The sequence below is a fragment of the Cicer arietinum genome, chromosome 3, assembly GCF_000331145.2.
Source record: "Cicer arietinum cultivar CDC Frontier isolate Library 1 chromosome 3, Cicar.CDCFrontier_v2.0, whole genome shotgun sequence".
Taxonomy (NCBI): domain Eukaryota; kingdom Viridiplantae; phylum Streptophyta; class Magnoliopsida; order Fabales; family Fabaceae; genus Cicer; species Cicer arietinum.
The window spans coordinates 63,434,609-63,446,980 of NC_021162.2; the positions used below are offsets into that span (position 1 = coordinate 63,434,609).

At 32.3% G+C, this 12,372-nt stretch overlaps 1 protein-coding gene across 4 annotated transcripts; it reads right to left on the minus strand.

Annotated features, from left to right (window-relative positions):
- Positions 1 to 108: 108 nt before the first annotated feature.
- On the minus strand, positions 109 to 6,975 carry LOC101500619 (uncharacterized protein At2g33490-like). 4 transcript variants are annotated; one of them, XM_004492937.4, is made up of 11 exons: positions 6,619 to 6,975; positions 6,106 to 6,178; positions 5,151 to 5,225; positions 4,982 to 5,043; positions 4,820 to 4,888; positions 3,250 to 3,278; positions 2,968 to 3,175; positions 2,633 to 2,869; positions 2,330 to 2,383; positions 1,060 to 2,014; positions 109 to 423 (listed from the first exon to the last, which is right to left on the minus strand). In XM_004492937.4, the coding sequence occupies exons 1-11, from the start codon at positions 6,730 to 6,732 to the stop codon at positions 413 to 415; spliced, it is 1,887 nt and encodes a 628-aa protein (XP_004492994.1). In that variant the 5' UTR covers positions 6,733 to 6,975; the 3' UTR covers positions 109 to 412. The 4 variants fall into 4 exon arrangements, with proteins under 4 accessions (XP_004492994.1, XP_004492993.1, XP_012569166.1 ...); XM_004492936.4 differs by having other exon boundaries at positions 109 to 432; positions 6,619 to 6,973; XM_012713712.3 differs by lacking the exon at positions 6,619 to 6,975 and having other exon boundaries at positions 109 to 432; positions 4,982 to 5,063; positions 6,106 to 6,139.
- Between the last annotated feature and the right edge of the window lie 5,397 nt (positions 6,976 to 12,372).

Below are 12,372 nucleotides of genomic sequence, written 5' to 3' on the forward strand. Positions count from 1 at the left end.
GTTTGAGTTTCAGGTGGCCAAACTCAGCCCAAACCGAACCACATACAACCCTAAGAAGGGGTATCTGTCACTAGATTTACTTTTATCCTCAACAAGTAGACAAGTAGAGGAGGTTTAAGTTGGTTTTACTTGGGGATGTGAACAAAAAATTTCATCCGGAATATATACACAGCACATTATAAAGGCACAATCATGTAAAGTTTAGTTCCCATCAACACCAGTTATTATAGTAAAAATAATAGATACAAATTGAGATGAGAAGCTAAACAATACATAACATATTTACATATACTTCCCGGAACCTTGTGTTGGGCAAAACCGTAGAACGCCACCATGCGAGTGCTTTAGCTTCCTCGAGCATAAAATAAAAATACTTCAATCATTCACCAGAACTCAGCATCGTGCATGAGATTTAGCTCCGACCTGCATCCACTGAAAAACCTCGTACTCACATTTCCCACCCACTTGAAGATGACAAGGTAAAACAGGATGAGAGTAACTAAGAAAAATGTTGATACTGAAAACAAATTGGGCAAGATCACATGATTGTCAAAGCAACATTTGAATTCAATGAAAACCCTGTTTCCCAATTACGTAACTGTTACATAATGAAGGAGCAAACTTAAATAGCCTTATCTACTTGAAAATCAATGACAACTAGAACATAATTTAAAACAGTTACCAAGATTATTGATTTACAGAATGAGGAGACACTCGAAAACATCCAGGCCTCAAGAATAATTTCTCAAGAATGGCAATAAAATCATGATAACTAACTTTGATCCTTACTCCAATGCTTTACTATTATGTTTTTAAAAAACATATAGAGATTTCACGATTTCATTTCCTCGTTTATGAGATTCATGTTTAACTGCATCAAGAGAGCTCGGCGAGAACTCAAGCTATTTAACAGTTTATATTCAACAGTACGAATACCATAGGCAGCTATTAAGAGAAAGTAGTTTATAAGCTATTAACCAGTGTTAATGAAATATTAACCACTTCCTTTAAAAAAATTGTCAAGAAAATTAGTTTATATTAAATAAAATAGTACTTTACCTTGGATTTCACTAGAGTGAGAAGCCAGGCCAGGTAGAGCTGATGCTCTTTGGGATAAAGGTGTTAGTGGAGGTGATGCAGCTTCTTCAACCTTTTCTGGAATTTGGTGAGTATGCAAATACTTATTAGTAACATTCAATACCGTAGATCTCTGACTACTTGAGGGTATAGAAAAACTACGAGAGACAATTATGGGTGGAGTTGGAAGTGGAGATGCTGAACTTGATACAACAGGAGGAAATTTATTAGTTGCAGGATGCTCTGGATTCCTTGATACTAGAGGAGCAGAATGACCTACTCGAAAAGATTTTGTTGCCTTGCTGGTTTGATTACCAGGAGGTCTAGGAAGCTCATGTAGCTCACTTATCCTGGGGGAAGAAACAAGGGGAGGTGAAGCACCGGGAGATGCTTTTGGAGAGGAAGGCTGGGGTATCGGCATACGTGGAAAACCCCCAGAAATTGGTTTTACTGACAATGGCTTATTAGTCAATGGACCTGAAAAGGCTTGCCTTTTTATTTTCTTAGTATCAGAAACATTAAAAATATCAACTTGTGGAAGTGATTGACCCTCTGTCGACGGACGTGGTAACTGGGTGGATGTAGTATCGCTGTTGCTTTCTTTGAGAATAGAGTGAGCTCTAGGGACAGCTGGTTCTGACAATTTACCATCAACAAAATCTTTCCCATTCTTTTTATCATCCAAAGGGGATGAGTGCCACAAATCATGCGAAGATCCACTCGCACTTAAGCGCGGTGCAGAGCTAGTTTTTGCTTCTTTGATGTCGACAGGTGTAGGAAGTACATAAGCATTAGGCTTTGCTGCAGATGATGACAACAGTTGTCTTACTTTTTCAGCTGGGTCAAATTTCTTTTCTGCATATATTGGAGCTGAAAAGCTGACTCTTCGATCTCTATTTGATACTTTAAAATCTCCATGGTTCTTGTCTAAACTTGTCTGCCAGAAGGCAAATTAATAAAAAGTATTACAGGATGACCAAAGTCAATAATTATTTGATCTTTTTCATTTGGAGACCAGCTAGACCGAGGCAATAATGAGAATTACATGGCCATTGTTATAATGCCAGACCAATATCCTTAAACTAGGTCTCAAATAATACTTTCAGTACTTATCCTACATATAGAGATCTTGTTTTGAAATATTCTAGGCCTAGAGGAGTTGAGGATCTTATTTACCTGGATTTTACTTTACAACTAATTTAAGATTCAAATGGGAGTGGAAAATTGGATAATCACAGCTAGTAAAGAATACCTCTGCAGTTTCTGTGGTTGAAGCTCGAATATTTGAACGCCCTGATTCTTCCACCTGGCAGTACATAAGCAATGATCATAACAAGCTGAATCAATAACTCTGACTATGAAGAAGAAAAAAATGAAAGTAAGTTTTTATGTTGGAGTAAGATATTATTTATAAATGTAAACAGGTATAAAACAACCAAAGTGATGCTTCTGTTCTGTGATATTCCTTTTAAAAAGGTAAGCAATAAGCACAAACAATTCAATATGCATCTAGGCATTAAAAACCATACAATTATGAGTAATATCGAACTTCTACCTCTGCTGAGTTTGGTGATGTGGAAACATTATATGTTCCATCCTTGTTTGATCTGTAGTTAAAACTCAACTCACTACCTTCAGTGACCTCATACTCATTCCCATCATCTTCAAAACTACCTTTATCATCATCTTCAAGGCCACTGAATTGGTAATCAATATGTTGTTGCTCGGCAACCACCCTAACATGTGGCTCAACAGCCTCCAGTGATTTAAGTCCCTTCCGAAAGAAATTCAACTATATTTGAAGTAACAAAAGGAAAAGAGATACATCAAGACTAGAACGACAAAGGATCTCAAAGAATTGAATGAGAAAGAACGAAAATTTAAGAAAACCTGAGCAGCATGGTGACGAGCTGCTTGTGTTAGGAGACTACGTGACTGGCCTTGTTTCAGGGATTTTAACCGAAATGCACAGAGTGTTGCTTCCTCTTCGTATTCACCGTGAGCAGCTTGCAACTGCTGTAAAGTGATACTTTCACCCTTACCACTTTTTGACTTTCCTTTCTCTTTCTGTTGGGCAATCATGTATTCATAAACTTCTCTGAAAGCAATACAGTAGATTAAGGAAATATTCACGAGGCACAGAAAACAAATAGTGCTTTTATATGTATAGACCTTTTTTCATCACATTGACGCTTCATGTCCTGCATGATAAATAGAAAGACAGTGAGATGTAGTAAAAAGTCAACTCTATAAAACACAGAATTATAAAGCAGCAAATTCAATACATTTCCAAATTTATTACCATGTTCCTAGGCAAGGCAATCTATATAGTTCTAAAAGGCATCAAAGATGACAGTTTTTTATGTCTCAGAGAGCTTAGTAAGGACACCTTTATTATGTCCGCAAAGACAAGCTTGCAATTCGAGAATGTGAAAATCAAAATAACACTTTCTCAAAGGTGGCTGCTGCCAATCCACAGAACAACCTTTACCTACTATGCTTGCTGACACAAGATCTAGAATTGCAGGTAGAGCCAGTAGCACTTGCGGCCCATAACACCACCTCCTCTTGCACTACTGAAGTGTTAACTCAATGGAAAGACCTTCCAGCTATTGAAGCCATGTGGCAATCCGCATACATTATCCAGGAGCAGTTTCCAAGTTTTCTCGTTGAGGATAACGTGAAACTTTGGGGGGGAGTATTGTCAGTAATAGACCTCCAATTGTGAGGACTTATTCTAGGACAATAATTGTTTAGTTTGTGTAATTATAAAAGTAAAATAAAGAGGAAAAGAAGAGAGAAGGGTTCGGATTTTTTGACTTGGCTGGTTGGGAGAGACTAGTTTCTCCAACTCTTAAGCAGTAATCATCTCTCTCTCTATTCTATTATTGGATTTCTCTATTCCTTTGTAAACTATATCTCTGTTGGAAAGACAATTCCGAGAGTTTAACTAAATAAATCAAAGGAATAATTCTAATAAATTAGTTATTTCTTTCTTACAGCAACATTAGGCAGAAGGCACGACTTAACAACTTCTAAAAATATCAGTGCATTCACAAACTCAATTGAGTTGAATAGAGATAATAAGTACAGTGGATGTCGGAGCAATAAATAGTCAGATCCCACACAATACTAACTAATGGATGCATGTATAAGGTGGCAATTAACTTCTCCTAGAGATCTCAAATAAGGAAAGCAAAATTGATATTGCAATTAAATCAAAAGTAAAGCACTTGGAGGAGGGAATATCAGATAAGTCTCACGAGTTTCATTCAGGATTATATTCATTAAACAACTGCAAAGAAAAAAAATTACATTTTTACAAGCAAAAACAACTATTTATATGCATATACACAGATGTGAATCGTATACCCATTAAACCAGATATGGAGGCAACAAACAAACAACCAGAATATGTCACCAACTATATACATACTGATTATGTAAAATGATCAAACTCTAGTAACATTTTCCCGAGGTATTATGATTTTCACGCATTACAATGAGTCCCGATACATTATCTTCTGTTAATTGTATATATGTTGTTCTTTAATGATAGAAAACCACATTTTCTAGTAACATAACTTAGTAATAGCTACTAATCAGTGAAATAATATTGAAATACTGAAATAAATTAAATGAGGGAAAAGTGGACAACAATGAGAGCTTACATATATGCATTAACCAATGGGTGGGCTTTTTAATAAACAAATCAGACAAATGGAAAAGTACATAAACATACCTCAACAGTTCTTAGTTCATTAAGAAGAGACTCTGATGGTCTGGTTATAGTCAGTGCTACGTGAGAACGCTGAGGAACAGAAGGGATAGAGTCATAAAAGTTTTGTAAATAAACTGCGCTTCAAGAAGAAAATCAAAAGGTTGCACTCAAAGAAAAGCTTACGTAGCTATCAACAAGTTTTTGAAGGTCAAGCTGCACATTTCCAAGCATCCCCAAAACTTTACCTGCATACAGTTCATAACAACTGTAGCAACAACTACACATGATTTAAATCAACTAGCATACAAGCTAGGTAACTTAGATATGGAAGAAGAAACATTTACCCACTCACCACTTTCATTGTCATCATTTAAGGCAGTTTTCTCCAATAGACAGGTACCCATTTCTTGCAGTGACTCCGAAAATTCTGGAACATTGATCACAATAAAGATACCTTAGAGACTTTTCAAAGCAATAACTGATCAATGAAAACAAGACAGCAAAAAGAACCAGTAATGCTGAAGACCATGCTAGACATAGCCAGTGATGCAGATAAACGTGCTGGTCATGGACTACGGCAATTGGAAATGTAAATTTGTATCTTTTAAATTGTTGGAGACGTTATATATATTATACAGTGCATTCGTGTTAATAGTGTAGATGACCATGCTGGTCATGGACTATAGTAATTGGAAATTTAAATTGTTGGAGACATTATATACAGTGCACATCTAATGGTGTTTCTGTGCATATGTTGAATCAACTGCGCAGACATTCCAAACCAATGTGTACTAAGAAACAAAAAATGGTCGCTTCCATATAGACTGTTAGGAGCCCACTGAACGTGAAAACAAGTAAATAGTCATTTTAGTCCTTAAAATTGTAAAGGTTGGTCAATTTAGTTCTTCAACTCTACGAAACAGCAATTTAGTCCCTCCATCAAAATATTTTTTAAGTAAACATTTATCAAAACCAATAAAATACATACATACAGGCGTAAATAGTCTTTTGTTACATCAAAACAAGCATTAACCTTTGAAATTGTGGTACAAATTCTTTTTAAATAAATGACTAAATTGATTGATATTTTCCAATTTTAGGGACTAAATTCACCGACCCTTACAATTTCAAGAACTAAAATGTCTACTTACTCTGAAAACAACCAAGCTCAAATCAGTGACTTACATAATTGGAAACATAAATGAGGAAAAAAAATGAAGATCCAGTTCCTATAAATTAACTAGGTCACATGTAGGAAAAAAAGAAACGTGATGAATATCAACAGAGAGTCAAAGATTAAATCTTACCATAAGCACTGTTTTCAGTAGCAGCAGCTGCAGCAAGCAAACTATCATAGCAATCTCTCATCTCTTGCATGTACTGCGAAACGGAAAAGAGAACCCAAAATGCCACTAAAATCAGTAAACCAGATTATACATTTTTCATCAATTTCCCATCACTAGTACAATCAAATTTCCACATAGTAACCCTATAGCTACAAAAACAAAGATCATTAATTTTCCATCCAAAACACATCATTCAAAGTGTTTTGAACTCTAGAACAAAAACCCTATCATATCAATAATTTTTCATCACAAATTTGTCAAAAATAAATAAACGAAGTTAAATAAGAACTTTATGCGACCAAACAGGATGTGACGAATTCTAGATCAAAATACACATAACTACATAATAACAAAAATCAATTCCTCAAATTAAAAAATTAATTCGAATCATATATAAACGAAGCAAAAAATAAAGCAAATTCGATGCTGCAGTCACAAATAGTAACATGAAGAGATAGAGAGTAACGAAAGGACCTTAGCAGCGAGAGCAAGTTCGTCAAACATAACGGAAGGGTGAAGTTCCTTCTTCTCCTTGGAAACAGTTTTGTGAAGTGCAATTCGCTTCAACTTGCTAAACGATGACTTCATATTATTTAATTTTTGTGAAACCTAGAGAAGGATGAAACGACAGTGAGAGTGCAGAAAACGGCAAGGGAGAAAGAGGAAGTGAGAAAGTTTAGGTGAGAATCGAAGGAGGAAAGTTTGTAAAAGAATTGGACATTATTATTAGAGTAGAGATTTGGGTCAAAGAAAGGGAAGTGAGACAGATCAGAAAAGAGAAAGATCAGAAATGAAATGGGAATCACTCTTAACAAACGTCATGTCCCTTAGCCCAGAACTCAACCCGCACGCTTAACCCCCACCTCACTACACGTGTGCCAATTTCAAGACTATGTATTTTCTTTTTCTTTTTTTTTTTAATAAAGGAAGATCTTAAAATTTATTCAAACATTATAAAATATATCTATATTTGTCTCTCTTTAATCATATTCGAATCTACAAATTATAGAATTTAATATATTTATATAAAATGAAAATTATTAATCCAAAAATCAATTTTATATACAAATTTTGACTACAATTTCTAATCAACTTAAAAACAAAATTAATTCTATAAAATAATAAAAACACTTTAAAATCATTTATACATCAAAATCAATTCAATACTTCTAGAATTAATTTTGGTATATATATATATACTTATTGTTCACATTTTAATGTCTATTAATTTTTATTTTAAAAAAAAATTAGCAATAAAATTAAAAAATATTAAATGAAGAGAGAAAAAAAATATTCGGTGTTCGAAATTAAACTCTAACATATTAATATAAAAGATTCTTGTAGAACACACAAGTTATTACTTTTAGTAACAAATTATTCATACTTATGTTGTCTTTCAATAATGTACTACATTTTTGGTACAAGTTTTATTATATTACTACTATATTATATATTCCAGTCAACCAAAATTATGATATATGATTTTATATTACTTATTTTTGTTTGATATAGATACGGTAGTATCATATCAGTTTATAATTTTCTCTCTTTGTTTTCTTAGTCTTTTTTCGTTTGGTTCTTTTATTGCAAAACCAATTTTATATTCAACGCTTGTTTTATCAAATTCTTTTATTAATATTGATATTACTATTATATTTTTCCATATTAATTAAAAATAGTTCATTTTGTAAAAAAAATTATAACTAAAGTAAAAATATTAAAATTGGATTTAAAACTCTCATTTTGGTTTTCTTTGGGAACAATATATGTTTTTTTAACAAGAGTAAACAACATATATAATCATACAAGAAATGACAATAAGTAGTGTTATACTTCTTGTTTTGATAATTGCATCTGTTATACTTCTTGTTTTGATAATTGCATCTCTATATGTAATTCAGTTGATGATTTAAGGAACGTGAAATGTATATTAAGAGAGGAAGTCCCTTATTCAAATCCTGAAAAACTAACACAACTTATAATTTCTAACATTTACTTATATTAAAAAAAGTTACATTTAATTAATACAGATACTTATAACGAAAACTAATTAAGTTCAGATGTTAAATGACGCAAAAAATTGCCAGATTACAATTGCAAGTAAATTGAAAAACTATTAAAAATGAATTTTAAAACATAACCATAAATTACAAGCTCAATTATTTTAACAAAGTTATATACAAACATAGCCTTAAAATAAAATATACAACATAATAAATTTGTTAGATACAACAAATGATATATGGTTTCAACATTGATTACAATATACTTTATTTACTAATAAATAAATTTATTCACTTAAATTGGTAGAATAGATCGATAAAAAATAACACAAATTCAAAAAGAAGAAATCTTTAAACAAACATACAAGATTCATGTTAATAGTATAAAACTGTAAAATGCTTAAAAATATGTCAATTTTTTTTTAAGCAATCAAAGGCTATATTAATAAAATAAGAAAATTCTCAATACAATACAAAATATGACAATAATAAAAACACAAATGCAAAACATGTTACAATCTTCGTCGAAGATACAAACGAAACCAAACAACAAAAACACTGAAACAAAAACCTCTCAATCAACCCGTAAAAATACTTGTTCAAGCATCGAATCAGATTTTACTATTATTGATTAAAATCATACCAAAACCATTTTCCTTCATATTTGAGCCAACGCCAACAAAGAAGCTTCACGTGTTCCATCACTTCCATAATGTTACATTTTTCACGTCTAAAAATAATATGATTTCTCGTTTCCAAATATCTCAAATGTATGCTAATCAAATAAGATTGAAAAAATAATGACTTTTCTACCAAGCACGCCTAACCCACCCAAATTGTGGTGTGTGGGTCAATGATAAATTAGAAAATGACCCTAAATGTTTTACTAATTATGAATACTTTGTCATATACTAGTTCAAACGAGGGACAATAAAAAAAATATATTTTGAGTAGCTTCTTCAAGTCCACAACCACCACACATAGGTTGGATGAGCTATCTATGATAACTCTCTTCAGCGAGTTATCTTTCGTAGTCAAACAACAATCTCCAAGTTACTAGAGACATTTTTAGCAATATCATGTATTTCAAATAATGTCACTAAAAGAAGAATGATCTACATTTGAGTTCTGCATGAAATCAAGATAAGCATATTTCAATAACACACATCATTAGTCGAATCTTTCCAAAGCCATGAATCCTTAATATGATCTTTCAAAAGGGCATTAGCAAACAACGACATGTTGGGGAATCATGAGATAAACTTAAAAAACTATTTTTAAAATCATTCTCGTGGGCGGAAAATCCCTTTAGCCAAGGATCATGTAAGCAAAAAAATTTTACCAGAATGGTTCATGTGTTTACCACTTAAAGCGTGAGGAGACATATCACCAACACAAAATATTTCTCTTCAATCAAGCTTTAAATCACCAACACTGAAATTATTTGAGTTTCTACATAGTCTTTGTAAGCACAAAATGGAATATGGTGCTACTCAATCTATGAGGGTAGTGACAATCAAGATTACTTGAGAAATGTGTTCTTCTTCTATTTATAGAGAATGAACCACTAAAACTTAATACTCTTATTTTGGACCCAAACCAAAATAAGTCCCAAAAATTATATTTGATTAAACTTTTTTAATTAAATATAAATTATTAATTAAATAAAATCATATTTAATTAAACTAATTGTCAACTCTTATTTATTTAATCAAATTTAATCAAATCCAATCAAATAAATTTTAAATATGTTAATGTATTAAATCATATTTAATAAGATTATATAATAAAAAATATTATAAACAATGATTGATATCTAACAATGCATCATTGCTACCTAAATCATGAAAAAAAATTGTGATACGATTTAAACCTTACTACAACCATTATTTACTATGCAATAAGTATTCCTTCGTTCAAATACTTAATTAAACGCAAGACACAATATGTGTCATTCTTGCAATGTTCAATTATTTATTTCTCAATCCAAGACTAGACGAGTAAAACCAATTCATCAAATATCACATATTAATCGATTCTAGCATGACCATGCATTTCCACGGTCTTACTCTATCGAGTGACTCAAGACATAACTGAAGTAACAATGTCGATTTACAAGAAAGGGGGGTTTGAATTGTAAATGTACCTTTTAAAAATTTCTGTTAAAACTTAAGAAAATAACTCAAGATTGATCTTGGTTATGAAAACAGAAAACGGAGAACGTTCTTGGTTTTTGTAGTAAAACAGAGAACGTTCTTTGATTAGTTGAAAACAGAAAATCAGTTTATGTTTTATCTTAGTTAGTATGATAAATAAAGAGATAAGATAGAGAATATCACACAAAGATTTTATCCTGGTTCACCCAACGTGGGTTACGTCCAGTCCTCACACTGTGAGATTTTCCACTAAGTGTTTAAAACAAAGAGCTTTCTTGATCTTACAACACCTAGTCTAGATCAACCTTGATCTATTTCAACCTCTATTGCGTTCCACCCAGAAAACAATACCAGCACCTATCTAACCTTGATAGGATGTAATCTTAAAACAAACTATAAAGAAACTCTTATAGTTTGAGTTTTTACAATTTGATTGTTTTGACAGAATCTGAGATTTCTCAACTCTTGTTTGAGAATTGATTCTTTACAAAGGATATAATGATAATTGCGCAAACTAATAGATGAGTATGAACCAGCAGCTGTTTCGCAGAAATCAGAATGTATGATTGCCTCTGTTTTGCAGAATTTCAAGTATGTATGTGATTGATTTATGGATTTCGAAGCACTTGAATTTCTTGCCTTGAATCGGGATATTGGCCTTCTATTTATAGGCTGTAGAGGCACTAAATGAAGGTACAAGAGCTGTTGGAGAGGCTCTGCTTTTTGACTGAAACATTATTTTCAGAATAAAAATAATCATTTTTTGAAATAGCTTTTTGACTTTATTGGTTTAGCATTTAAAGCAGTTTTGTCCTTTTTAGAAAGTACTCTTGACGTTTCTTCATTGATCTTGGATGGTACATTCTCTGTCTTGAGTCTTGAGTGTAGCTAGAGAATGTTGGAGATGAATTACATACCAAATCAGAGAAGAAGCAATGTTGTTGTTATTGTGCAGAAAACGGAGAATGATTAACGTTCTTGGTTTGTCAGTTTGAACTTTCTTGAGCTTCAATAATCATTATGGAGTTCCCGTTTTAATCGTTCTGGATTTCCTTTGCAATTGTCTTGTCATATGTCAAGATTGATCGAATTTTCTTGACATTTGATTTTTGGAGTTTGCAAACTGTCATGACTTTTGTCTGTCTTTGAGTCCTTTGATCTTTGAGAGCAAATAGCCTTTTTGAGTTTGGATGAATCCTACTTGTTCTTTGCCATGTACTGATTAGATATGAATAATTTCCAGGGCAGACTCTTTGTTAAAGAGGTAGAAAAAGTTTGATAAACATATTGTGATGAACTTTTTTGAAGTTGGAGATCTTTCTCTGTTTTAATGTTCTTGTTGTTGTTTTCTTTATTTTGTTTGATTCTGTTCTTAATTAAATTCACTCAAAAGCACAAGTTAAATTAACATAACATTTAGAATCATAATTAACATTCTTAATTAACTTTTTGTTTGTTTTCATCAAAACATTAAATTGAGATTTTGTCTCAACAATAACTCTTGTTATGTAGGAGGGACGAATCATATCCATATCATTCACACCCATTCCACATGGTTCTTTGCAAGCCAAATAACTACATTTATAATTTTCCTATTCATTTGATGGCCTTAAAACCTATAACTCTCTATGTAGGGATTATAGTAACTTCAAGTCTAATGACTACTCATTATGGTCACATGAGAATTGCTAATGACACTTACACAACAATTATATAGTATTCTTATAGCAAGTCAATCTAGTATAAATATTGCACTTAATATTTATATCTATTTGAGGACTTGATATCTCATATACAATTATGACGTCATCCTCACCCATAATCCCTCAACATCCCACCCCAACTTTAAACCACAACTTATTTGAGTCAGTTTTAAGCCTCCACCACCAGTTATCCAAAAGTGTCACATTGAACACACACAAATCACACACTTCAAGCCACTTTACTCACGCTTGCAACAAATCATATCCCACTTGATCCAATGAACATTACGAGCCTCCACACTATCCTCCCCTTATTCAAATAAAATGAGAGAAAAACGATTTAGAGATATGATTCTAAATCAAAAA